Raw genomic sequence first — 26,741 nt, 5'->3', positions numbered from 1 at the left:
CTACTTGCCGAAATTCGTGAACTGGAGAAGTCCACTACCGCCTTTCCAACACTGAACTGAACCCCAGACAAATCAGTCCAACAAAATGCGATCCTAACCCAAAACATCCCCCCCCCACAGAAAAGGTGAAAGTTCTCCGCCAAGATCTACGAGCGGACCTTAAAAGCAATCATTGACGAGCACTGTGACTCCAATTGCACAATCCCCGACTTTCGATTCGACAACCGACACAAATACTCGGTTGAGCATGCACTCCTCGTGCACAAATCGGACGTTCTCTTGTGCTTCACTGGAGTGACACGCAAGAACGCTGCAAGTTCGGCCACAACCTTGCCATCGATTCCCACGATACCATCAAGTCCGAATTCCACATGAGTGACTCTGACAGAACTTGCGGCTTGGGTGAGATGGTTCAGAGCGTACCGATTGTTGTATCCGAGATACAGGAAGTGGTTGCATTTAAATGACAAAATAGACGCATGTTAAAAAAAAATGAACGACCTCAGTCGAGGGTTCCAAACAATTATCATGTTCGGCGCAATAGCGAGTCGCGGCAGCCGCAGCAGCTTGAGGATACGGAGGTCTGGCAAGAGTCACCATAGTTATTATATTCCCAATGATATCCAAAGTTGCATCCCCATGCTCATCTAAACAAAACACGACCTCGCAGCAACCTGGTTTAACAAAGCAAAAGAAAGTAAACTATAAAATGCCGTCACTCATTGTTATTACTTCTATTGAAAGCAATGAAACTCTTAGGACTGTCAATCTGAAAATCGTTCATGCACTCAGCAACAGTTACCTGATTATAAAGCCAGGAAACGTACATCAGACACGGTCTAGATTCGCGGAAGACCACTCGGTCGCCAAAAAATCCTGGTGGAAACCGAAACAAGTTCTTTACCTTCTTTCCCAATAAACCACAAGCCGCATACTTCGAGGTTTCGATATGCCTACTTCGAGTAAATTAAGGATAAACAGGTGCTGCAATGCATAAACTGTCAGCGATTGGGCTACCTGGTATCAAACTAACGCCAGATGAACAGCTACATGGGGCAAGCCAGTGCCAGAAGACCACAATATGTACCCTAAGTGCGACAACGACCACTCCGTCAATTACCATCATTGTCCGGCTTTGTACAGGTCGTAACGAGGACGAAGACACGTGCCACCCTGCCGTCCTGCTCACTCTCAAACCCCGCAAATCACCGCCGCTCCATAACAAACCGGGCGTCCACACGACCATCTGTGGCCTTCGCAGATGCCACGAAATCCAGTTCCGCAGCCACACCTCGCGCCCGTCTGGCAATAACTCTAATTCGAACTTCCTTGAGTTCGCCAGGAAATCCGTCGACATGCTTAACCCGATGGTCGCTATCCTGATTTCAAACAATGGACATTAGGATAATAGAGTTAAACATCATCATTACCGACTGAGCTTGCAGGCACGTGCTCGACCTATCTTAAAAGAACGTAAACCCAATTAGTTCTCGTGTGTGAAACTAAGCGGAACTATAGATGCAACCCCTGTTTTCTTAATTTTAACCTTTTCCGGACGGACAACCTCAACCCGACCGCCAAGGCCACAACACACGTATCTGAAAAGTTCCTGGTCACAGAACTTTTCCCACTTCCCAATACGTTCAATTCTATTGAAACCACCCTCATCTCTTTCTAAAACCCGTCTTCTCTGGTCTTCGTAGTATCAGTCTACTGGCTAGACATCAGCGACTTTCAAAACATTCAATCTTTGTGTGCACTCGGCAAACCCTGGGCCCCCCAGAAATCTGAACGATGACACCCGTCTTGGTTGGATTTACGCCTTCAACAATTCCTCAACAACTTGCATTCTTCCTTCTTCAGCCCAGCCTTTACCACCTTTAACAAAAGGTTCGTCCACTCCTACCACGACCACATTTTCATCAACGGTAATATCACTTTTCCTTTCCTTGAAACCGTCCCAGACATAAGATTACGACGCCATAGTCTTCGACATCTAACTTCCCAACAAAGCCATACCCCTCCTCTCCACTATCAGTCCCTGACTCCCGGAAAGCCAACTGGAAACGTATAAATCCAAATTTCAGCCTTTTTAACACCTCACCAACAGCCAAGTCGCCGACGATACCATTAACCCGACAGTTTGTCAATTCACTAAAGCAATTCGGCAAGTATGTGATGAATTGATCCTGATCTGTTCCCTCAATTACTGCAATTTTATTTCAAGTCCAAATGATATCCTGGAAGACACCAAATATCAGAAGACCTTCCGCGGAGATTATTTAGAAACAGATATTCTCTGAAATCCTTCTAAATGAAATCCGATCGCTAGAAAGGTTAATCCTGGTTCTAGCCCGCTACACCATTCCCCTCTAGAATCTCTCTGCCATCAGTGAGATTTGAACTCGGCCTTCCGCTACTACAGCTCTAACCAAGTTTCAATAGCCGCGTTCAAAAAACAATTTTTTCAATTTTCCCTAAGAAATTCGCCTCAAGCATTTCTGTTATCCTATCCTTAATAATCAACCATTGCCTCTACAACGCGCTTCTTCCTGCTAATTGAAGAGTTTCCATATTGTCCGGATCACCAAGAAAAACCAAAACCCACTCAATCCCAATAGCTACAGGCCTATCTTGAGCCTATCTTCCTCCGCGAAAGTTTTCGAGCGGACTATAAAATTTCAGATTGACAAGCATAGTGATACCAACAACTCAATCTCCGACTTAAAATTTGACAACCGATCCAAACACTCGGTTGAACAAGTCCTGTCCATTTTGAGATTAGACGTTTCTCTGGGTCTAAAACGGAAAAGCCAGACAACTGCCTGTCTCCTCGATCTAAGGAACATTTTCGATTGCGTATGGCAGCACAGACTCCTTTAAACTTTTCGGGATCCTAAACTTTCATACGCATCTTACCGAGCTAATCGCTAGTTACCTAGAAGGGCGGAAATTCCAAGTCCGCATACAGTCACAGCTCTAGACACCTTACTTATGTCCTGCGGGGTTTCCACAAGGATCAGTTCGGTCTGCCACCCTCTTCTCCTTGTTCACCGACAACTATCCTAAACTATTATCAAATCCGCATCCAAATGCCATCCGAATCCTCCAATACGCGGAGGACTTGGTCCTTTACAACTCCACCAAAAACATCCTGTTAGACAAAGGTCGCCTGAATTTTTATTTAGACGAGCTTCACAAATACTTTACCGAATGGTAACTATCCCTTAAGCTTCAGAAATGTGAAACCATCCTGTTTCATCGAAACATCCGCTTCACACCGATAATGCGGTGGGACATCTGTATCCTGTCCCTCAAAATGCACAATACCCTCACCCCAGCCGTCGAAGAAGTTACCTATCTCGGAGTGATTATGAACTCTCGTCTCTTCCATGTACCTCATAGTACCAATGCACTGAACCGTGGAATCGATGCTTTCAGATCCTTATGCTCTATCTTTAAAGGCAAAATCCCAACGTTCCAGAAGGTCCCCTCCTGATTTTCTGGTCCGACATTTCACCATTCTATACACAACGGCTCCGGCGCTAAAGGTTCAAAGTCCTCCGCCACTTTTCCAATACTTTTACAAACGAAAACCAGATACATCTCCAACTAGATTCTGTACGACTGCAGTCAATATCCCCACATAGACTCCGTTCTAGCCTCTCATGCTCTTAACTTCTTCACCAAGTGCCAGTCCCATCCCAACCCCCTCATTACCCAGGTTATGCAGATCGAGGTTGTTGAAGTGAACCTTCTGCGAACTCATCCATTCCCTCAATTGCTCCTAACACTCCAATCCCAAAACCGTCTTTTTGATCCATAAGGTAGAACAACCTTCTACATGGGTGACTACTCCCAATTCCAATTTTATAAACCATCCCATAATTAGCACCTTTTCTAGCTTCCAGTCCCAAAACCTCTCTTGTATGTCCCATTCCTATCCACATCCACGATCCCCTCATTGCCCACCCCATTTTATTAAAATTTCAGCGAGTGGAGGTTTTGTCTGACTTTTCCTCCAACAGGACTTATCGATCAATCCATTGAAAGAACTTGTTATGATAGATTTAAGTTATGTTAGTCACTAGTTTTTATTTTAGATTAAGATAAATTGTTAAGATAGTTTCTAAGTTAGCTTTTAGTTTATCGTTCTAATTTTGTAGGATAATAAGCCACTTTTCCTTACCGTCAATTTATTAACCATTCTCGTTATCCCGCAAGTGTAAAAATCTTCCAGCGAAAGTGTGAATTCTGCCCATGTTTCATTCACTTTCGGTTGACATCTTACATCTGGATATCCTTTCAGTCCTTCCAGATAGATTTCTGTTTCGCTTGCTTTTCCCATAGGGATGGCAATTTCCACTCTCATGACATCTTCTGTGCAATGAACTTTGTGTGATTCTGTAAGAGAAAAAGTAAAGTAAGTTTGAGAAGGAAGTTTGTTGGCAGTAATGTGTTTATATGTTATATCTTAAGTGGCTACATATGTATTATATATATGAGTAATCAATCTATTAAGAATTTTGAAAAATACGGTACAGTTCAGTATCATCTGGAAATTGTGCCAAAATGGGCATCACTAGGAACATTGAGAAATACCATTTGAAAGGAGCGACAGTACTTTGTGCAGACAATGCTAACGTGTGACACAGATTCTCAGGATTGGTTCATGATCACTGATCGTGGCTTTGTAATATATCACGATAAACCGCAAACCACGAAAATAGTTCGTTAGGTATTGCATGAAGCGATATCAAGTCTTTTAGTTAACATGGTTAATGTTATGTGGATGCAGATAATATGTAAGGTAACTTAGATTGTCATGCATATGGAATTGTTAAACTCTTCAATGTAATTATGTCCTCTATGTCGTTTTCACTGCCAAAGATACTTATTAGTTATCTTAGCTTCTTCGAAACTTTTGGCTTGAGGTGTCTTCAGTCTTATGGGGACATCGAATCATTCCGATAGTTTGTACTTATAAACTTTTTAGATTGAAGAGACCGTAATTGTTTTAGTTTAACTCAGGAAGGCAGCAGAAAATTTAGGTGAACAGACGGGGCTTACTCAAACATGCCTAACATAGTGGTTTCAGGGCAAATAGAATGGAAAGATATACATATATTCACATTTCTCCTATTAAAAATTGAATCTTACTGGTATCACCCGAGCCTTCCGATAAACCGGCCAAAAAGTCCGGACAAAGGAATTATACAGAGTGACAAATGACAAATGAATATCCTTGAATAAGGGCGGTAAATATATATAATAAAAAAGGAAGACCAGTAATAAAGGAAATAGGAATAGATCAAGGATGAACTCCTGCGTAACTATCGAAGGAAGATCTGCTGATTATGTTGTTTAGGTGGGCCCTCAACCAGGAGAGAACAGATTGAGGAAAAGCAGACCTTCTAGAGAAAGTACCCTGCGTGTAGACTCCAAAAAGTTACGGTCGAGCGCATCTTTTGAAACCCATCCTGATCCTTCTGCTCCTTCCACCGAAGTAAGACCATCTCTTTGGTCTTACTTTGACATATTTCTCGTTCAGCTAACAACATAATTTTTTCTTATCGTATGCCGAAAACTTGACGTATCTATACTCTTACTCCTTCCGTCATAAGAAAAATGAGGAAAAGTCTGTGAAAACTGACGCATCAATTTTTCAGTCTCACCAACTATCGAGTTTCCTTGATGATTTTTTTAATGCATTTTTCGACAACCCACCAGTCGTGTACTTCGTATCTTGCCTGCCTTCGTTTATCATATCTGCGAATTCCCTTGAAACCACCTTCCAAGCCGCAACTACTCCCCCTTTCCCCTGTGCTACTTGAGTTGAAACGAAAATCCCAAGTGAACTTTTTCCCAAGACTCGCCGAGAGAAAGATTTCCCTTTCCAGATTGTATTTATCAAATGAGAGTTAGAAAATCGGTTTGACGCTTCAGACATAAAGGTTTTGTGTTCATCTTGTGTGAAAAATTTCTTATGCATCTTTATCCATTCATACATAGTTAAAAATTCAAAATATCCCTTGATATATTCAACTCCGCTCATAACTTTATTTGAGCAGGTATCGGAATGGGATGTATTTTGAGGCTTTGATTTTGTTTAGGTCGACCTTTATGATTTTCAGATTTTTCAGTTGGCTAGGTTCTCAGAACGAGACTTGTCACACTTTTCGGGGCACACATTTCGAGCACTCACTCCCCTACGTTTCTTTCAATATTGGAAATAAGATCAATTTCGAAAAGTGCTAACCAAGCTCATTCATTTGGTGCCCCACAAGACCATATTCTGTTAAAAACAATTTACACCCACCTTTCGCACCCTTAAACTCAACACAAACTGGCAGCACATAGAACACGTATTCTCACCAAATTTCATAACAATAGCTTCAGCTGTTTCCAAACAAATCGGGTGTGACAGACAGACAGGCATAGTTGTGAGGAGTTGCCAGATCTCTCATCAGGTGGGACCCCAGTTGGCGGATAGACCCATACCTATTGCAGTGTTTATGCACTTTCTTTTCTGACTGTACATGGTCTTGCGTGGAAAAAAACGGCTATAGGAAGGATACCCAGAACATAAAACAACTATGAAAGACGAGAGATGGAGAAAAAGATCTGAGCGGAAATGTGAATAAAATTCGAAGAAAAAAGGTCCAGAATAGGCAAAACTAATGACTTCCTATTCAACTTAAAAACTCACTTGGGGAAAACGCCACAGTGTGGGCCCAAAAACATACAATGTGAGGATTCCGATGAAGTGACATCGAAAGCAGAAATTTGGACAGCAGCACTTCAAATTTGAAGAATTTACGGAGGAGCTTATTGTGGGTATACGAAAAGCCTATGGCGGTACTCATACGAGTACCAGCGGAGGCAGCGCAGAAATTTTTGGCGGCCAGAACAGTGCGGATTGGATGGGTAGTCTGCCGTTGAGGAGAACAAATTCCACTATAGTGGTGCTTTGCGTCCTGTTTGGGCACTTCGCGAATGCATGCACTAGCAAGATCCCAGATGCCTTTGTGCGAAGTAAAGGGGAGGCAAGATACCCGGCATGTTGCCAGAAACTCCAGGCGGTCTGAAACAGCTTGTTACTACTCTGTTCCATCACCTCGGAAATAGGGGAAGGCGAACGGTTGTTCAGCTAAATGAGGGCAGAATACCTCCAGTAACTGGTAGGATCGGTGGCAACAAGGCCCAAGGTTTCGATGGCATCTCCAATCGAGTTTTGAAACTGGCAGTGAGGACTAGGCCCGACCTTTTCGTTAACACCATCGAGACTTGCCTAAAAGAAGGAATATTCCCTGTCCAGTGGAAAAAGCTGAAGTTGGTGTTGCTTCCGAAACTTGGCAAGCCATCTGGAAACCCAGTATGGTATCATCCTGTCTGCCTGCTGAATACATGGGGAAGATGATGGAGAGAGTCGTCTACAATAGACACCCATCGTCGAAGTCAGCAATGGTTTGTCGGAATGCCAGCCTGGTTTCCTGGTAAACCTGGCAAAAGGTGCACTGATTTCTGGTAACTGGTGTGCCAGTTTGGTGCTGGATGTCAAAAACGCATTCAACTGGAGTGATCAAAGGGGCGTTGACGTGGGCTTGTCCCCGGGTATTTAGCGAATTTGGTGGAAAACTACTTCACAGAGAGGACTCTGTGGTACGGAGCGGATGAGAGCCCCAAAAAGAAAACATTGTCGCAGGGTACCCAGGGATCGGCACTTGGTCCTTTGCTCTGGAATATCATGTATAATGGGGAGCTGTTCTTCCCGTCCCAGAGGGGGCTACGATTGTTGGGTGTGCTAGGCCTAGTTGTGATTGTTACATCAAAATATCCAGAAGATGAGGAGGTATAAGTGACGGAAACAGTAAGAGCTGTAAAGTCCAGGCTAGATGGAGCCGGGTGACCTTGGCGGACGCAAAAATGGAACTGGCCTTAATGAAAGTGCTAATTGACAAAAAATTGAGCTTTAGAGAACACCTAGAATATACATGCCAAAAGCCAGCCAGTGCCACCGCGGGACTTACAAAAATCTTGCCTTATATTGGTGGGTGTAAATACTTTCGGTGATTGCTTCTAGCCGGAGTGGGGCCTCCATCTTGTTTTACTCGCCCCAGTTTGGGGAGAGTTGTTTGCAAACTCTTAGAGACGGAAGCAGGTGAACTCGGTTTACCGGCTGATGGTTTTGAGGGTTTGCAGTGCCTTTAGAACCACATCAGACGAGGTAGTATTGGTGGTGGAAGACATGATCCTTGTCGAGATTCTGGCGAAAGAAATGAGAATGCTGCACCATGCAAGACTTACGGAGGGGCACACAAAGCGTAGAAATGCGGCGAGGTTAGAGTCACATTACTAAATTCCTCACGGAACACGGTGGTTGCTACAGGCAGTATCTGCACCGCTTCGGATTGGATGATTCTCCCAATTGTCCTAAATGCGGTAGCATATCAGAGGATTCAGAGCATGTGATGTTTCACTGCCCAAGAATTGCAATGGAGAGGAGGAACCTAAACCAAGTGTTGGCTAGGAGCGTGATCCCGGAGAACTCAGTTGTGGAGATGTTGAGGTCCGGGGAGAATTGGCTTATGGTTTGCTCCGCAATCGTGCACACATTGGAGGAGTTGCTGAAAGAGCAAAGCAGGAGGGAAATCGAAAGGAGGAGTAGGACGAGTGCCTAAGAGCACACCTACTCCGCGAGTAATAGCTAATTGGGGGTGGTTTTTAGTGGGTGCGAATCCCACACGCGCCCGTTGAAGCTCCGGCGATTTTGGGGCGGACGTGTCTTTCTAAGATTTTCCAACTCCGTGTACGAACAAAAGCCAGACAGCCTTTGGGGATATCGAATTGGTGGACCTCGACGCAAAACCGGGATGTCCGGAGTTTCTTATTAAGGCAGGCCTAGACCGAATACCGGTTGTTGCGCTGTTAATGAAGGTGATGGTGTACGAACAAAACAAAAAAAAAGATTATGCAGCGTTCGTCATTTCAGGAATGATGCCGATTGACGCCTTGACAGATGAGATGGCGAACATATTCAATGCGAAGCCAATCCCTTCTTGTTGCAGGCGAAAGACGGTGAGACGAGGAGATCCGTAAATAAATGGCAAGAGACGTGGGAACGTTCGGGAAAGGGTTGGTGGACTCACAGACTTATCGCTCCCATCAAGGAGTGGTTGGAGAGATGACACTGTGAGATTAACCATAATCTTACCCAGTTTTTCACGGAGCACGCAAGACGTCGCTAATACCTGCACACGTTTAAACTTGACACCCCACCCGACTGTCCAAATTGCGATAGAGTCCCAGAAGATGCAGAGCATGTATTATTCTATTGTCCGAGACTTGTGGAAGAAAGGGGGAATCTAGAGGAAACTTTCGAAGAGGTGCTGGCACTAGAAAATCTGATGCCGAGGATGGTAGCATGTCAAGAAGATTGGAATGCGGTCAACTTGTAATGAACTAATGGGGATTGCGATGGTCAAACGACTATCTGAGTTTAGTGGCCGTGGCTTCGCGACAGGGGCGGGATTTTTTTCGCCTATTTTGGGATTAATTTAATCAAAAATTGTATTCTATAGTGTGTAATTACCTTAAATTTCGCCGCATATTCCACGTTATTGAATGCATTCGGGCGAATTGAAAGTGACAGAGGGGAAAGAATAGCATTTGTTAATGCTACTGTGTATGTTGCAAGCGATATGAATTCTAGAAGTTCAAGGCCAAGTTTAGCGGGACCGGCTAATCGAGAGACAGCTGTTGGGCAGAGGAGATCATTTTTAGCTGTTGGTGAAGAAGGCTCAGATTTCGGACTTGTTAGAAGTGAGTCTGATTTGACAGTTTTGTTGTTCTTTGTTGCCGACAAACCAGGAGGAGGATTTTGACCGCGAGAAATCACACTTGGAAGTGAAGGAAATTTATTGAGGTATAACTTCACGAAGACGTGAAAGATTAGTGCGATTCGGTGAACATTGTCCGGGGGGATCAAAACCGCAAAATTTTTGTAAAAGCATATTCATTTAGGATCGCTATGGAGCAGTTAGGTCGTCATCCTTTGTGAAGCTCTCTGATTTCTAGGGGTGTCACAAACAATTGAGAGGGAACGGAGTTTTGGTAAAGGAGTCACATCGAATGGGAGGATTGCTCTTGCGATTTTCCTTTTCCAGTCAAGGCAAATTTACCTAAAAGATTGTAGCTTGAATAATGTCAAGGAAAGGAGGGAACCTGAGGGACCGCTCCTCAAAATCATTGGAGGCAGAGGAAACAGGGATCGAGACTGTGATCCGTAGTAAATCCCCCCCCCCCTTGGCTTACGCTAATCCCTATGTTTGTGCGATTATTTTGAAGATCCGCTCCGGACTCACCTATTGGTGTGGGCACTTGAGAGATCGTAGATCGTAGCGCTCAAATGAAGCCTTCCACATTCCCGAGCCTGACTAGCACAGAGACGTGCAAGCACCTGCCGACCAAGTGCTCCGATGGGGCTTCAGTATTTGCGGGCGGATTTTCACGGTCAATTTCAGGTTTTTGGGATAGCTCTTCTCTCTAGGTCATCTTTGGTCACTTGGGACATATTGGGCATATCCTCTTAGATCATTACGATGGCATCCATCCAGGAGCAAAGAAGAAAAGCGGGGTTGCGTACACCGCATAGAGAAGAAGATTGAGCTGACTCCGTCCCGTAATGAAATATATTCTGGAGGCTCCGCAGAGCAGGGGGGAGTCGGGAAGAGAGAGGGATTTTTGGCGAATTTCTATCCAAAGGGTCTTAAGTTGACCCCTTTCAAAGTGGAGAGAAGAGGATAAATGTTTGTCATTGACCTCCTACCTGAAGGACGAAGTACTCGTCTACGCAAAGAGAAGGTTTTACATTTACCCCCGTGGTTGAGGTGGGTCTTTGAAAAGATGGACACCTTCACTTTCTTTTTATCTTCCGCGATTCAATACCGCAAACCGAGTCAAGAAAACTGCTAATAACAGGTTGAAAAGTCCGAATCCCATTTGGTTAGGTTCAGCTTCCAATCGAGTGTCAATAGACTCAGATGACTACCAACGTCAATGGGAATAGCATTCAACTCGGTACTGATAGACAGATTGATGGTCGATGACGCTGAAACAAATGGACTTATCATGGTAACCGAAGAAGGTACCACAAGGAAAAAATCAAAATCATGGAGGTAGCGCTTGAAGATACATGTGGGGTTCGATCATTTTTAATTACTAATATTGCATTTTTGCGCGTGCCCAACAACAATGGTGTAAGTCCGTTATGCGTTCATTGATGCTTGTGTTCTCAATTTCCAGACGACTGAAAACCAATATCTGATTTTTTTTTGTGTCGAGCTGAGTAACGATGGATATTCTTCGTCCAAAATTCCCATCGATTTATACGTAAAACTCAGGAGAATCCGAATCCGATTAAAAAACTCATAAATATAACGAAAAGCATAAAATCAGGAGAAAATCCAATCAATAAGTTATTATCGTGAAAAGATTCGTTTTCATAAAAGAATGAAAGTAAAGTTTAGATTTCATATTCGCTAGAATCGTTTATCTGAAAGATGATTTGCAAAATCCTAACAAATCGTTTACTATCTTCAAATTGGATTTTGCCGAAAAGAATGGCTTATTTTTTGGGGATTTAATAGTTATATAATATTTCAGATGCTCGCTACTCACTATTTGGGTTTCGTCGGGAAAGTGAATGTACCCCAGACAAGGAAATGAGCAGGCTTACATGAACCCATTTAAGAGTTGTACGCATTTTATTGTTTCCCGAAAATATCTAAGAAAATATGTAGAATAGAAAAGTACTCGTAAATAGTAAGAGATTTATATTTGACCTATTTAGATTTTGTTAAAATTACGTGAGAGTGTTGGGAACTGTAAATAATTAACAGGCGAATGTATACGATTTCGCCACTAATTATTTTAGAATGCTTTTTTCCAAAATTACAGATAATCATGTATCTATTATTAGAAGAGTATTTCGTTTGGGTACTACATGTTCAGAGTACGTTGCCGGAAGCAATATCCGGAATTTTTTAGATGTGCTGAAAGTACTGAAAAGAATAAAAAAATGTGGAACGTCTTGTCTGCGTATCTAATTGCTATTGATCGGTTGAAGAAAAAACTTATTGATTTCCTGGAAAGTATTGTTGTGGTATATTTTTACTACAAGGCATACATGTAAGTTTCATGAGAGCGTACTCAATTGGAAGTTATCGCCAGTTATCTAGCCTTAGTTACAAGGCTTACCAACTCTTTTATTTTCATGATAAAAGAGGAGAAGGTATTTGCTATTCGCGAATTAGAAGGAAATCTTCTCTTTGTATCTAAACTTACAAAAATTTAACACAACATCTTTTTTTTAGATTTTCTTCTTCTTTTTCTTCAACCCGTTCACAAGAGGAGTTAGGTCGTCATTTACCTCTATCAAATGCCTGATATGGATGCAATCTTGAGGTTTTTAAATCCCCATCCAGCGTATCAAGCCACAGTTGTTTGCGCCTGCCTTTTGGTCGTTTACCATCAACTTCGATGTTCAGACCAATCTTGACAAGTGAATTTTCGTTAGCGCGAATTGCGTAACCATACCATGCAACCCCATAACGACCGCGGATATCTTCACTTCGGATGTGATCAAACCGTGTCATGCCACTAGTCCAACGTAGCGTCTTCGTCTCCATTACCGCAAGACGCCGTTCATTGTCTTTTATAGTTGGCCAACACTCAGAACCATAGAGGGTGACAAGACGGACGAGATTGTGGTAAATTTTAGATTTGAGACGTTCTTTGATACGTCGATCACAAAGAACACCCGTTGTTGAACGCCACTTCATTCAGCTTGCGTTAATGCGTGAAGTAATTTCATAACGCAGTTCTCCATTGGGTGATAGCGGTGATCCGAGGTATTTAAATCACTCAGTTCTGGGCAGATCACTACCGCTGACAGTGATTGTGCCTGTTTCATGGGGATCGGTCGTCAAAAATTCAGTTTTGTTTAGATTCAATCTGAGGCCGTGTTGCATGAGGTGATCATTCCATTTTTGAACAAGTTGCTCGAGATCATTTTTGCTATCAGATGCTAGGAAAACATCATCTGCATAAAGCAGTGTAACGCGTTGGACGTTGGATGTTCCGTGTGACCGTTTCCGTAACAAGAACAAAGAGGAGTGGTAAGAGGGTGCTTCCTTGATGAACACCAACAGAGACATGAAGCGGCACACGGTCAAACGCTTCCTCTAGATCCAGAAATGCAATGTAAAGAGGGCGATGCTTCTCATGGTGTTTCTCATTTTGCTGGACTATCTTTCTTTTTCCATATTGGAACAGTGGTACTTTCTTGCCAGTCAGATGGTGTTCTTCCTTCCTGAACAACCCGATTAAAGAATTCACTAAGCCACAATTTTGGGTCCCAGTTCTTCGTTTTCCAGAGCTCAGATGCAATGTCATCAGGTCCTGTGACTTTCCCCGATTTCATTCGTTTTATTGCCTCCTCAGCTTCAGTTGCGCTGACTGGCGGAACTGCTCCGAATGTCGGCAATGATTGTGGAAGTAGAGGATGAGCAAATATTTCAGTTGAAATCTGCTCGAAGTATTCTCGCCATCTATCCGTTGCGGTTCGACAGTTGGTAAGCAAAGTACCATTCTTGCCAGATCGCGAGCTCGCTCACGGTCTGCCACCCGAAAAGGGCGATCAGGTAGCAGGTCGTCAGGACAGTCCACGGACCGAGGGATTTGCTGGTACCACCGCAGATTCGGCGATAAAGCCACCAAGTGTACAATCCCTTGTAAATTCACGTCTGCCGCAAAAAACTAGGTCCGCGGGGGGTCCTGGCGACGGCCACCCAGAACGCAGCGCCACGTCGTCTAACAATTTACGACCCCCTCAGCAGGCGCAACTACCTCGTCGACACGGGTGCGGAGGTTTCGGTCCTTCCCGTACCTCGGCAACATCAACTTTTCCCACAACCGCTCAAACTGGCGGCAGCAAATTCCTCCCGCATAAACACATACGGGTATAGGCAAGTGGACGTGAGTCTTGGCTTGCGTAGGACGTTTACGTGGCGTTTCATCCTGGCGGATGTCAGCTTCCCCATATTAGGCGCGGACTTCTTGTGTCACTATGGGTTGCTCGTGGACTTGCAAAATAAGTCCCTTATAGACCCCACGACCAACCCTAATTCGTCGGGACAAATGGTATCTCACCCAGGCAATAATCTTTCCGTTCTTTTAGAAGACATTACCGATTCCCGTGTTCGGGCACTTCTCCAAAAGTTCAGCCAGATTACTACCGAGTGTAGTCTCTCCAAACCAGTGAAACACAATGTGCAGCACCACATTATCACTACTGGTTCCCCGATCTTCTCGAAGGTGCGTCCTCTACCATCCCAGAAACTGGCTATTGCACGGAAAGAGTTTGAACAACTCGTTCAACAGGGTATCTGCAGGCCCTCAAACAGCCCCAAACGCCAAACGGCGAATGGCGCCCATGTGGGGATTATAGAAGGCTAAATACACAGACTGTTCCTGACCGATATCCAACTCCACTCATCCACGACTTTGCGCATCACCTCGCGAATTGCCGCATCTTTTCGACCTTGGACTTAACCAAGGCTTATCACCAAATCCCAGTAGCTCCTGAAGACATTCCAAAGACGGCAATATGCACACCCTTTGAACTCTTCGAGTTCACCCGAATGACTTTCGGATTGTGCAATGCGGCGCAAACCTTTCAAAGGTTCATTCACTCCGTCCTGCGAAACCTTGATTTCTGTTTCGTATATTTGGATGATGTTTTGGTCGTTTCTTTCACTGAGTCTGAGCACTTAGCCCATCTCGAGTGCATTTTTCAACATCTCCTTGAGGCCGGTTTAGTCCTAAACGTTGAGAAATGCAAATTTCTCCAAAAACAGGTGAGATTCCTCGGCCATTTCATTTGCCCTGAAGGAATACAGCCTGACCCAGACAAGGTGCAAGCGATAACAAGCTTCCCGCGTCCAAAGACAGTGAAGGAGTTGAGGAGGTTCTTGGGCATGCTAAACTTCTACCGTCGTTTCCTGCCCAAGGCCGCCCATTACCAGTCCATCTTGAATGCGTACTTGTCTGACCCCAAAACTAAGGACACACGAGAGATCGTGTGGTCTGAAGAGGCTATCCGCGCGTTTGACAAATCTCGTCAACAACTGGCCGACGCTACACTCTTGGCATTCCCTCTGCAAGATGCACCCCTAGCCGTTTTTGTTGATGCCTCTGACATCGCAGTAGGTGCTGCCCTTCACCAAAAGGTGGATCAAGTTTGGCAGCCGTTGAGCTTCTTCTCCAGACAATTAAACTCCGCTCAACGGAACTACAGTACCTACGATCGCGAACTGTTCGCCGCGTACTTGAGCATCAAATACTTCCGTTTCTCCCTAGAAGGCAGGCCGTTCACAGTGTTCACGGACCATAAGCCTCTCACGTATGCTTTGAAACAGAAGCCCGACAAAGCGTCCCCTCGTTAGCTTCGACACCTAAGCTTTATAAGCCAGTTTACGTCAGACATCCGGCACGTGTCCGGCAAGGACAACATAGTTGCTGACGCTTTGTCTCGTGTCTTCGAGGTTAACATCCCCGCCTCACACAATTTTTCGGCTATTGCCAAGGCGCAGGAGGATGACGCAGCACTTCAGAGCCTCAAATCCAACAACAAATACAAATTTCGGGAGTTGGCCATCTTCGGCTCAAACCTCTCTCTCTGCTGCGAAGACTCGGAAAGGGGACCTCGGCCATAAATTCCGGCCACCTTTCGCAAGGAAGTGTTTCACGCAGTTCACGACTTAGCGCCTCCAGGCATCAGGACAACAAATCGGCTAGTCACCGAGAAATACTTCTGGCCCTCTATGAATAAGGATTTCAATTCCTGGGCCAGAGAATGCATCGCATGCCAGAAGTGTAAAGTCTCCAGGCATGTAAGGAAAGAAGTGGGCTCATTCCCCCGCACTACCAAGCGGTTCCACATAATACACCTCGAGATAGTAGGGCCTTTGCGAGACTCGCACGGTTATAGGTATTGTCTCACAATCATCGACAGGGTTACGCGGTGGCCTGAGGCAATACCTCTGAAAGACATTACGGCGCAATCATGTGCCGAAGCCCTCTGTCGAGAGTGGATACCTCGCTTTGGCGTCCCTGCGGTGGTCATCACTGACCAGGGAATGCAATTTGAGTCCACCCTTTTCTCGGAGTTAGGCAAACTCCTTGGTTTTAAACGCCAGCAGACTACTGCATGCCACCCGCAATCCAATGGGATGCTAGAATGTTGACACCGGACGCTGAAAGCCGCCTTTATGGCACGCGACGATCCGTCCTGGTACCAAGTCTTGCCTTTCGTCCTACTCGGCCTACGTACAACCCGACGAGAGGAATTTGCTGCCAGCCCCACCGAGCTGGTATACGGGGAGAACCCGAGACTCCCAAGCGATCCGGTCTTCGACAAGAGATCGGGTCTCACAGAGTCGGGGTTGGTGCGTCTGCTGAGGGACAATCTCCGACGCATAAAAGCCACACCACCCACCCGACACTCGTCCACACCTGCCTGTTCGCCCAAGGAACTGGACACGTGAACGCACGTTCTGGTCAGGACGGATGCCGTCTGGAAGCCGCTGTAGCCTCCATATGAGGGCCCGTACCGCGTTCTCGACCGGGGAGAACATTTCTTCCAGCTCGAGATCGGTGGTCACAAAAAGGCGGTCTCTCTGTGCAGGCTGAAACCCGTGTGCGCCTCGAAGCAGCGTCGTGTCCGCTTTGTGGATTGACGGTGAACGAAGTTCCGGGATCAGTCGCCGAAACCCCTAGGTTTCATCTGGGGGCGGAGTGATGTGGCGCGGCAGGATTCGCAGCAACATTGTTGCGAATGTTGCGAATGCGAACAAATAGATGGCGCGGAACTTTCCACTTTGTAGAGTTCGCCACGGGCGTGGAGGACTAGCGAGGAAAGTGTGCCATGAGTTAGGGGCAGAAAGAAACACATGAAGGGAGATCATTCTCTTCTGCCTCTAACGTTTGGATAGTCGGTTATCACGCGGTGCAGTTTTTAATTAATTTAAACTCATTCATTAAAATTAATAAAGTCTAATTATTACATCTATCGAGTATTGATTGTAAAAACTGTTAGTGTATGCTCCGGCGTACCTAAAAATTGTAGTTTGCAAAAAATGGACGATTTTAGTTAAACGTTCATTACGACTTTTAGCAAGTCGATACAGATCTCTCTCATCATCTTCAGTTTCCAGTTTATCGTAAAGATTTTTGTAATGGTTCGCTCGGGTGATTTGCCAATTGGCCGGTGTTTTATCGTTGAGAAATTTGTAGTAGAAGCGTTTCTTTTCACGGACCTTCATTTCGACATCATCATTCCAAAGCCAAGTATCTCGGTTGATGTACCACTTACTCGGCTTGGTGACCCCGAGAGTTGCAGAGGCCGCTTTGGGGATGGTGTCTTTCATTTGGTTTCACGATTCTTCCACATTCGTAATGGTCGGTAATCGTGTGAGTGGGATCGTTTCTTCTTTCTTCTCACCAAATCGCCACCATTTAATACGTCGCGGGTCAGGGCGTTCTGCACGCTGTTTCATCGGTGGCTTAATTCGGTGTCCGCAAAATCAATTATACGCTCGCCACCCTCATTGCGCGTTCCAAACCCCTTTCACCCATGGCACCTGTTACCGTATGCCTTTTCACCCACATGACCATTAATGTCGACAGCAGGTACGTGAAAAGTCTTTTCATCGAGAAGTTGACAGAAGCCCTCTTTCTCGGCATTAGGTCTGTGGTGCTTACGCGGTGAAGAAGTGAATAATGCGATCAGCTGATATAATGGTGAGCTTCATCAGCCGATCATCAAATCGTTCGACTTCTTTAATGGCATCACGGAAACCCTCTGAGATGGCAATGCCAACACTATATTGAGTGTGTAGGTTACCAAAATAGAGAAGTTTATAGCCATTTTTACCGCGTTCGCGCTCAATGTCGCAGCTCTTGGCACCAGACCATCGGGTTTCTTGGAGAGCGCAGATATCAATGCACCTTTTCCGAAGGGCTCTTGCGAGTTCCTCGGTCTTTCCAGTTAGGGTACCAACATTTAGCGTGCAGACATGTATTTTTAGATTTTGATTTAGATTTTTGGACGCACCAAAATCAACACTGTTTAGGTTTGCAGAATACTTGCTAATACTTAGATAATCTTCCTCAAAAGATTATAGATACTACCAAAACGGCAACACTTCTCTGAGGAAAGCGATACTCTGTCTGGAAAATTGATCAATTGTTAGTAAATTTTTTTGCTGCATTCATGTTGACTATCAGAAGCTGAAATTGAACAATAATTATTGCACTTCAAATTTCGTTTGAAAACTGGAGTCTGCGGTGTATTTCGTCTGTAATTTCGATACAACGTATCTGACACAGAACTGGCACAAGTGAGGTAGACTATAATTAGATAATTAAGTGGAACCATCAACTAATAATAAGGTTACAAATTTGTAGTTTTCAAAATCAGATGTTTGACTATAGATACTCCAGGTCACCTCGGCAGCACGGCGGATGTGTGAAGGTAAATTAAGAGATTTTGGTTGATTGAGTTGGAAATAGATACGCAACTATAAGGGGCATATCTTAATTTGAGGTTGTTTTGTGACGGCGTGGATTATTATAAGTTCAGGAAAGATGCGGAAATCTATTTTTAGCATTTTTTTTCTGTGTGAAGCGCAGTTTTACTGATAATAAGAAACCATTTTCCTTGTGTTGTTTTAACCTTTTTTTTGAATATATGCATTTTGTTCCTAATTGGATTGAATATAAAAAATTTAAAAAAAAAGTGGTCAACCTGTTTCGCCTTTCTTGGGCGTCTGAGTGGAGTTGAATTCTGTTGGAAAGAAGGCTTCTTTCATTTCATGTTTGGATTCAGTCAGATTTATTTTTACTTGAACTTTTCTTATATTTGTTGTATTACCTTATAAGACACACAGTATAGTGGCGATACTGGAAAGTGGACTTGTGAAAAACCAGTTTATATAAATGTACACCTATATGACGAAAATTCTAAGAAACAAGGTTTTTGATATGTAGAGATAATAATTTTATTGTAGGCAGTAGAAATTTTCAACAGGGTTCAAGGTTTTTTTTGGACATTTATATAAAGGTTTATATACAGTAAATATTCGCATATTGAAATTCTGCAAATGAGAGGATGATTGCAATGTTTCCTCAACGTATGGAGGTGTAAAAGCACTTGCAAATTCTATGGAGGAAGTTGAAACACGAATCTATATTTGGACAACATTTGGTACTTAACGATGCACCTGGTGGACTCTCGGTGACTATATATGCACATTTTGGACTTGGTCTAAAAATTTGATTTGTTATTTGGCCACTACGAAACCTTTGGACTAGGTAAAAACTGGAAGATATTCATTTACCCATAGGAGTAATTACGCAGCCCCTACATATATATGTGCCTATCTTCTACATGCAAGGGATTAATTTACGAGCGCCGCAGAGAGTGAATGGTGTGGTATCTACTAAAATAACAATTGTATTTGTTCTTATCCACTGAGGACTAATAAGAAATATTTAATGGAAATTTAATCTTCTCTTAAACCTACAAAATACTATAGAGAAAGGAGTGCCTAGGACACTAACCCGAATCCGTTTGAGACATTACCTCAGGTGAGGCCTCCTCAGCGTTGGAGCACAATCCCTCCATCTTTTCCGTTTTAAAAGTGCTTTCAGCAAAACGTGCCATTCACTTCCTTATACCCTCGCTATGCAGCATGATCTCAATTATGGTGTCTGCAGACATTTGACAGCCTTCCATCGACAAGCATGGCAGGTAGCACTCTGCAGTGGAAAAGTTGTGGCAGGTATCATCCCCCATATCTTTGCAGTAAATGAAGACGAGCGATCGTGATAAGAAGACTGAAGACTGAAAATTCTTGTGCTCGCTGAGAAACTGAGTTAGGTAATAGTCAACTACACTGTCCTTTCAATTAAGACATGGTCAGTCGCCCTTTATGAGATGAGAGACCGCCTACCAACGCGCCGAAGTGCTACCGATATTTGGGACAATAAGTCCTGTACTGGCAGTCATCCCCAAAATTTGTGGTTTTCGAGAATTTGGTTGAGGTATGCCCTTTCTGAGGGTTTTGGCATTAGAGTCTTTTCCAACTAGAATTCTCCATTCCGAATCTCGTACTCGAAGGTACGGAGCTTATTTTGAAAAGCGGACATAGACTTGTTCGGTGTGAGGTATACGTTGAAAAAGTCACTTTCGCACAACGAAAAAGAACGAAGCCATCTCCCCGGTCATAATCCTGTACCCGCAAGTTGATTGTATCTCCCAAATGAAGCGGTGTTAGATATATCTGCATATCACGATGGTGAGCTCCTATTTCGGCACTGTTCGCCGAGGAGCAATAACTCCCCTTTTCTTTTTCCGTCATTTGCCCCCAGGATTTCTCACTTTTTCAACTTTTATTTGAAGACATGGTACCGTCCAGAAGGTATTGCAGCTACATTTCCTTTCTAAAGACCACGGTCCTTGCAAAGAACACAGGATTTTTTCGTTGCACCGATTTTTGTTTTCTGTCCGGGTGCGTTGCACTTGTAACACAAGTGTTGTGAACCCAAAGACCGCAGAAAAAGCAGTGGGTTGGAACCACCCTTCACTTTATCTTGCAAATGATCCTGCCGATCTTTACTTTCCCGACATAAAGAAATTGCTACGCTGTTTTTTCTGAGAGTGACAGAGAGAGACAGTGACAATGGCCAATGTTTGTCTTTTCGAGCTGACAGATGTAACTCCCGCCATTAGGTTGCCCACAAAAAGCAAGTCCCTTTTTATCGCTTCCTCCATCTCTTCCGTATTGGCGAGATAATCCAGATTTCTTATTTCGAGGGTGTACACGGCTTCTAGGCTGGAAACCATTGTTTTCTTACTTAGAATGTTGTGGACTGTCTCACAGAATGCTTTCTTCTTGACTGCTTTCGACCCAAATATAAAAATATACCTCCGGTTCGAATCCTGCAGATAGATAAAACGTCCGCGAAAGATCTCCTTTCTTTCGGTTTGATGAGAAAGTGCGGTTGCTACAGTGGAGTCACTTTTGACATCCATAAAATATTGCTGGATGATGGTACTTCTTGAGTAGTTTTTCTTTCCCTACCTCACCAGAGAGAATGGACCTCAACCAAAAGGTCCATCCTTTCCAATGTGATGATGCGGGTTTCGGCCTGGTTTTTTTTTCTGACATGCAGCTCGCGGCTTGCCATATTTTTCCGTGGTCCTTTTACTGACCTCGAACTCGATGGCGTTTCTTCTTTTTGCCCGCTGGAACTATTACCCGCCGGGATACCACCTCTTTTCTCACTACTAGTCACCTTCTCCGCTGAAACAGTAGGCTTTTTTACCTTTTCAGTAGGTGACCGTCGTAGCTTTACGCTCCCTGCAAAGGAATTTACAGTAGAATCTTCCATTTTAGTTGCCAGAAGCAATGAGCGTGGTGTATAAACACCCCTTTCTAATCTGGCACAGCTGGAATGGATTCAAACCTCAACCATTTTAATCCATTAATGGAGCATAGTGCGTTAACCACTATCGGTTTCAGACAATGCATATCAGCTTCTCACCATTTTTTAATCATTGGGAAGTATAACCCGAAGTGGAGTTAACGCCCCTTCTTAATGCATGGCTTATCCACTGCCACTTCCGCCTTCTAATCAACAGGCCCGGATGTATCTGGTGTATATACCGGCGAAGTTTTTCATTTGTCATTGTGTCAGGCCAGAATATCCCGATGCCATGGTGCAGTCATGAGTTGACGAAAGCTTGAAGGTTTTGTAATAATAGTGGCGGTAACTTTCTACGTGCTATTTTCATCATCATAAACGGCGCAACAACCGGTATCCGGTCTAGGCCTGCCTTAATAAGGGACTCCGGACATCCCCCCATCCATACAGCAACACAAAGAGAACAGACTTGGAAAAAACAGCGAACACAAATTTAGCGCTGCTAGTAGGTCAAGCGACGTAGAGTCTGGTGCGGAGGTGGAAACAACGTTACTTAGATATACAACTTTTTCAAAGCCTTTGAATTTCTGCCTCGTGATTTAAACAGGAAGAGTGCGATGGGCCGCCAGATTAACAACATTGGTCTTATTGGCTTTCATTTTCATTCCGACTCTGGTCATCTTCTTCTTGAACTTTAAAACCAGATGACCTAGGCGCATGAGAGCAAGCTGATGTTATGAATATTGTTATGGCGTTTGAGGGAAGATGTGTTTCATTGAAGACTCCGGTTTGGACCTTAAACTCCTCGTTGGTGATTGAGACCCTTAACAATGCTCCACAATGCTCCAAAGGATGTTAACGTAGTGGGCAAAGTAGGATCCAGAGTGAACACCAGCGCGCTCCCTTTCAATGTTGTTCGTGAGGTGTTCCTTGATGCGTGTCAGGATGACTTTATGTAATATTTCTATGACAGCAGAGAGTATGCAAATACCTCCTCCTATCCAATTGTCTCCTAGAGGCCATCAAGTCAAAGAAAATTTCTCTTCAGTTCGTCCATATTCATCTATTACGGTGGCCTGTCATATTATCCACAAGGGATGAAACCTCACCGGATGTTATACCGTTTAGAATTGTGATGAAGCACTTCTTCTTCTTCTCTTCAGCTGCTCATCATTGTAGATGAGAAATCTACTGCTAATGTTTCTCACATGATTCTTTAATGGCTTATGTCTACCTGAAAGCCATTTCATGCAGCGGGATAAGTAAAAATAACATAACACTCCTCATAAAGGCAAATAGTCACGCAACTGAACTATAATAGGACTTGCTAAATACTTTCTATCTGCGTGTAAATCAAATGGTCATGCACTTAAAGTTCTCCACATAAGAAAGACACAAAACAAGGTTCTAGAGCAGTAGTCTACTATTCAGACAAAAATGGGAAGCGTCCTTTCGGACAATATATAAGGGCCTTTCAGGCTGAAGTATATCTGATCCTAAGAGCAATAACTTGGATGATTGAGAAGTGATTGAAGAGTAGCTTTAGTAATTTTGAGTAGCTTCTTGGCCACCCCTAAAATTGTGAAGGAATATAGAACTCGTTTCAACTCTACATTTAATTCCATACGATCGAACTGCTCATGCAGTGATGTGTCCTCTCTGTAACGAGAAAGCGAAATCCGCGAAAAACTTCCTTCGTTTTGACGCTGGTGAACTCGAGTTGAGGTGGGTAGGATCACATCCACTAACGGAAATCCTGCAGCACGTAAAGGGTTTTTTTTATATTTCGTTGGGTGGCGCAGAATTCTATGCTAATCAAAATCAAAACAGCATTCAACAAGTCACAATTTTGTGGAAAACCTTACAAATTTTAGATACCTGTTCCACATGTTAGGTCAATAAGAGATATTTAAAATTTAGTATTCAAACAAAACAGTCTCTCAATCCTTTTCCCGCATGATTGGCCTAATTTGACGACATTAAATAGTAATAACGATTTCCCGTCCAAGAGTAGTCGGTCAAATCCTCTTGATTTTTTTTTTTCGAGTTAGGTAATATCAACATATTCCCGAAGCAAAACAAAAGATTTAATCCAGAAACTTGATTTCGCATTTCACTACTATGAATTCAACTACACTTGGCTGTACCCCAATTTCCGAACCGATTGCTTAATGTTCGGAGATCTGCAGGTAAGGTTTCAGTAATCGAGGTGAATCATAAATTTCTAACTAGAGACAGAATTTTGGACTCATGGGTGTTACAGAACACGTTTCCATCTACACCTCTTCTTCTTTTTCTTCAGCCTTTGTCCCGTTCACAAGCGGGGTCGGCTTGTCGTGATCGGCTTCGCCATTTGGCTCTATCGAATGCCTGATCTGGGTGCAATCTCGAGGCTTTCAAATCCCCATCCAGCGTATCAAGCCACCGTTGCTTAGGTCTGCCTTTTGGTCGTTTACCATCGACTTCGATGTTCAGACCAATCTTGGCAAGTGAATTCTCGTTTGCACGAATTGCGTGACCATACCATCGAAGACGCCTCTCTCGCAACTTTTCCACGATCAGTGCAACCCCATAACGATCGCGGATATCCTCATTTCGGATGTGATCTAAACGTGTGACGCCACTAGTCCAACGTAGCACCTTTGTCTCCATTACCGCAAGACGCCGTTCATTGTCTTTTATGGTCGGCCAACACTCAGAACCATAGAGAGCGACTGGACGGACGACATTGCGGTAAATTTTAGATTTGAGACGTTCGTTGATACGTCGATCACAAAGAACATCAGTTGTGGAACGCCACTTCATCCAGGTTGCGTTAATGCGTGAAGCAATTTCATAACGCAGTTTTCCATTGGCTGATAGCGTTGACCCGATGTATTTAAATCGTTCAGTTCTGGGCAGATCACTGCCGCTGACAGCGATTGTGCCTGTTTCATGGGGATCGGTCGTCAAAAATTCAGTTTTGTTTAAATTCAATCTGAGACCGTGTTGTATGAGGTGTATTAGGTGGCTCTGATAACAGCTATCAATTCCCTTAAAATTCTCCTCCTTCATATAGCATTACACTGCCTATTCAAGGTGTTGAAGGCTTCGTCGAATTCAGCAAAAAGCAGGTACAGCGGTACCTAACCCCTGAACACTGCTCCACAATGGTTCAAAGGGTGTTCATGTGGTCGGTATATCAGGATCCAGAGTGAAAACCAAGGTCTTCTTCCATTCATCCACAGTTGATTTACGAATGAGTAGAAGTAGCAACTCAGCAGAGAATACGGGAGGTGCATGAAGAAATTTCTCAAGTTTGGTGGGTTTACTTCTTTTGAGCGATGTCAAAGATAATTTCTCTTCTGTTTGGAGAAAGAATCCGTATCCGTATGTTACGGTGGTTTGTCATATCATTTACAGGAAGTGAAATGCCATCGAATGTTATGCGATTCTGAATAGTGATGAATCTCTTCTCCCGTCTTTTCAGCTACTCATCATCGTGGGTGAAAATTCTACCATTAACGGCCCTTACAGGATTCTCGAGCAGTGCAGCATACAGTCGCAAAAATGATGTTAGAAAAATAAGACGTGCTATAACACAGATACTTGAAAAATTCTAGTCATGTGCGAAGTGACCGAAGTAGAAGGGTGACCACCTTCGATCATCGAGGTTAAGCGCTACTAGGGATAGTTAGTTTTAGATGGGAGACCAAATGTTAATATTACATATTGACTTTTTAGTTAATTGCGAAATTGCGTAAATAAGAATGGCAAAACAAAGAAGCTATTTTTTCGCATTAATGTAAATGCCATTGTGTTGATTTAACAATACTCAACACTCCTCATAAAGACAAGTACTAATACAAGCGGACTGTAGTGGGTCGTACAAATGAAATTGTCATGCACTTAAAGTTCTCCATATAAAAGACACAACATTTTTCATATCTGGATTGCCCAGAAAAATTAGGAGAAATAAGTCCATATAGAAAAGTCTTTCGGCCTGAGGTATATGAGATCCTAAGAACAATAACTTGGATGATTGAGGAGCGATTCAAGAAAAGACAGCTTTGCCCATTTTGAGTAGCCTCTTGGCGCCCTCAAGAATTGTTGTGAAATGTAGAACTCAGATACTGAGTAAAGGTACGACCTCATCTAAGCTGCATAGATCGACATTGCATTCATCACATTCACAAGCAAAACTCACAAAATTATAGCAGCCACTATACAGAAATAACCCACCGCCGCACCTCAACACTGCACAAATGAAACTATAGTCGCAGAAGGCTGGTTTCTCTCTAGTCAAGGTAATGATGAACATATGTAAGAGGTATATAATTTTTTGATAGTCAAAATCTAAAGTGCTATCAACAGACTATCTAACATGCTTAGTGGACAACAGATTTTGAAGTCAGTATTTAAACAAAACAGGTTCTCGCTCCTTTTCCTGCAGGAACTACGGGGTTTGATTGACGGAATCTGATAGCATCAAATAGTATTAACGATTTTCCTTTCAAGGCCACTCGATAAATCCTTTTGAATTTTTCTCGCTTTAGGTAATATCAACATAATCCCGAAGCAAAATAAAAGATTTAAGCCAGAAACTTGATTTCGCAGTAATCATGGTGGATCATAAATTTCTAACTAGAGACAACATTTTTAACTCATGGGTGTTACGGGTGCACACATATCCAACTACAGCGTTAAGTAGTTGATAGCCAGTTATGAATTTGCTGATCATGTCCTACCTCTGCGTAAAGGAAAGGATCTCTATCAAGCTCAAATTACCCGCTGGTGGACGTTGGGCATATGATCATGTATTTTGCCAAAAATGAGATATAATTTAGCTTTTATGGTTTACAAAAGTTAATTGAAAGAATTGTTTTCGATCCTTGATGCACTCAGTGCAAATATGCATTTGCGTTCCGTAAAATCGTCCTTTTGAGAAATGCAAACAATGCTGTATAATCGGAGGGAAGAACGCAAAGTAGGTACATAACCCGAAAAAGACTTCTGGCTTAATGGATATGCTTGGCTTTCTGTTAACTATGATATTATTGCATGTGATGTAGATAAAACATATAATGAATTGAATGGAGTGATATGTTCCTACCGTTTATAGCCTTCATTAATTTTCTCAAGGACTCCGGATGAAATCTTAATAAACTGACCATGAAAACTGACGGTTAGAAGCAACTCTACCGCCGCTGGAG

General features: G+C 43.4%; 1 protein-coding gene across 1 annotated transcript in view; it reads right to left on the bottom strand.

Moving 5' to 3' along the window:
• Positions 1-26,741, bottom strand: part of LOC119661726 — a 170,969-nt gene that overhangs the window by 2,194 nt on the left and 142,034 nt on the right. Inside the window, exon 2 of the mRNA XM_038071191.1 lies at positions 4,190-4,404. Within this exon, the coding sequence (XP_037927119.1) occupies positions 4,190-4,404 (215 nt within the window). The remainder of the gene's footprint in view (positions 1-4,189; positions 4,405-26,741) is intronic.

Source organism: Hermetia illucens, chromosome 1 (assembly GCF_905115235.1).
Source record: "Hermetia illucens chromosome 1, iHerIll2.2.curated.20191125, whole genome shotgun sequence".
Lineage (NCBI taxonomy): Eukaryota > Metazoa > Arthropoda > Insecta > Diptera > Stratiomyidae > Hermetia > Hermetia illucens.
The sequence above is the reverse complement of the archived record's forward strand: the minus strand, read 5'-3'. Positions and strand labels throughout refer to the sequence as shown.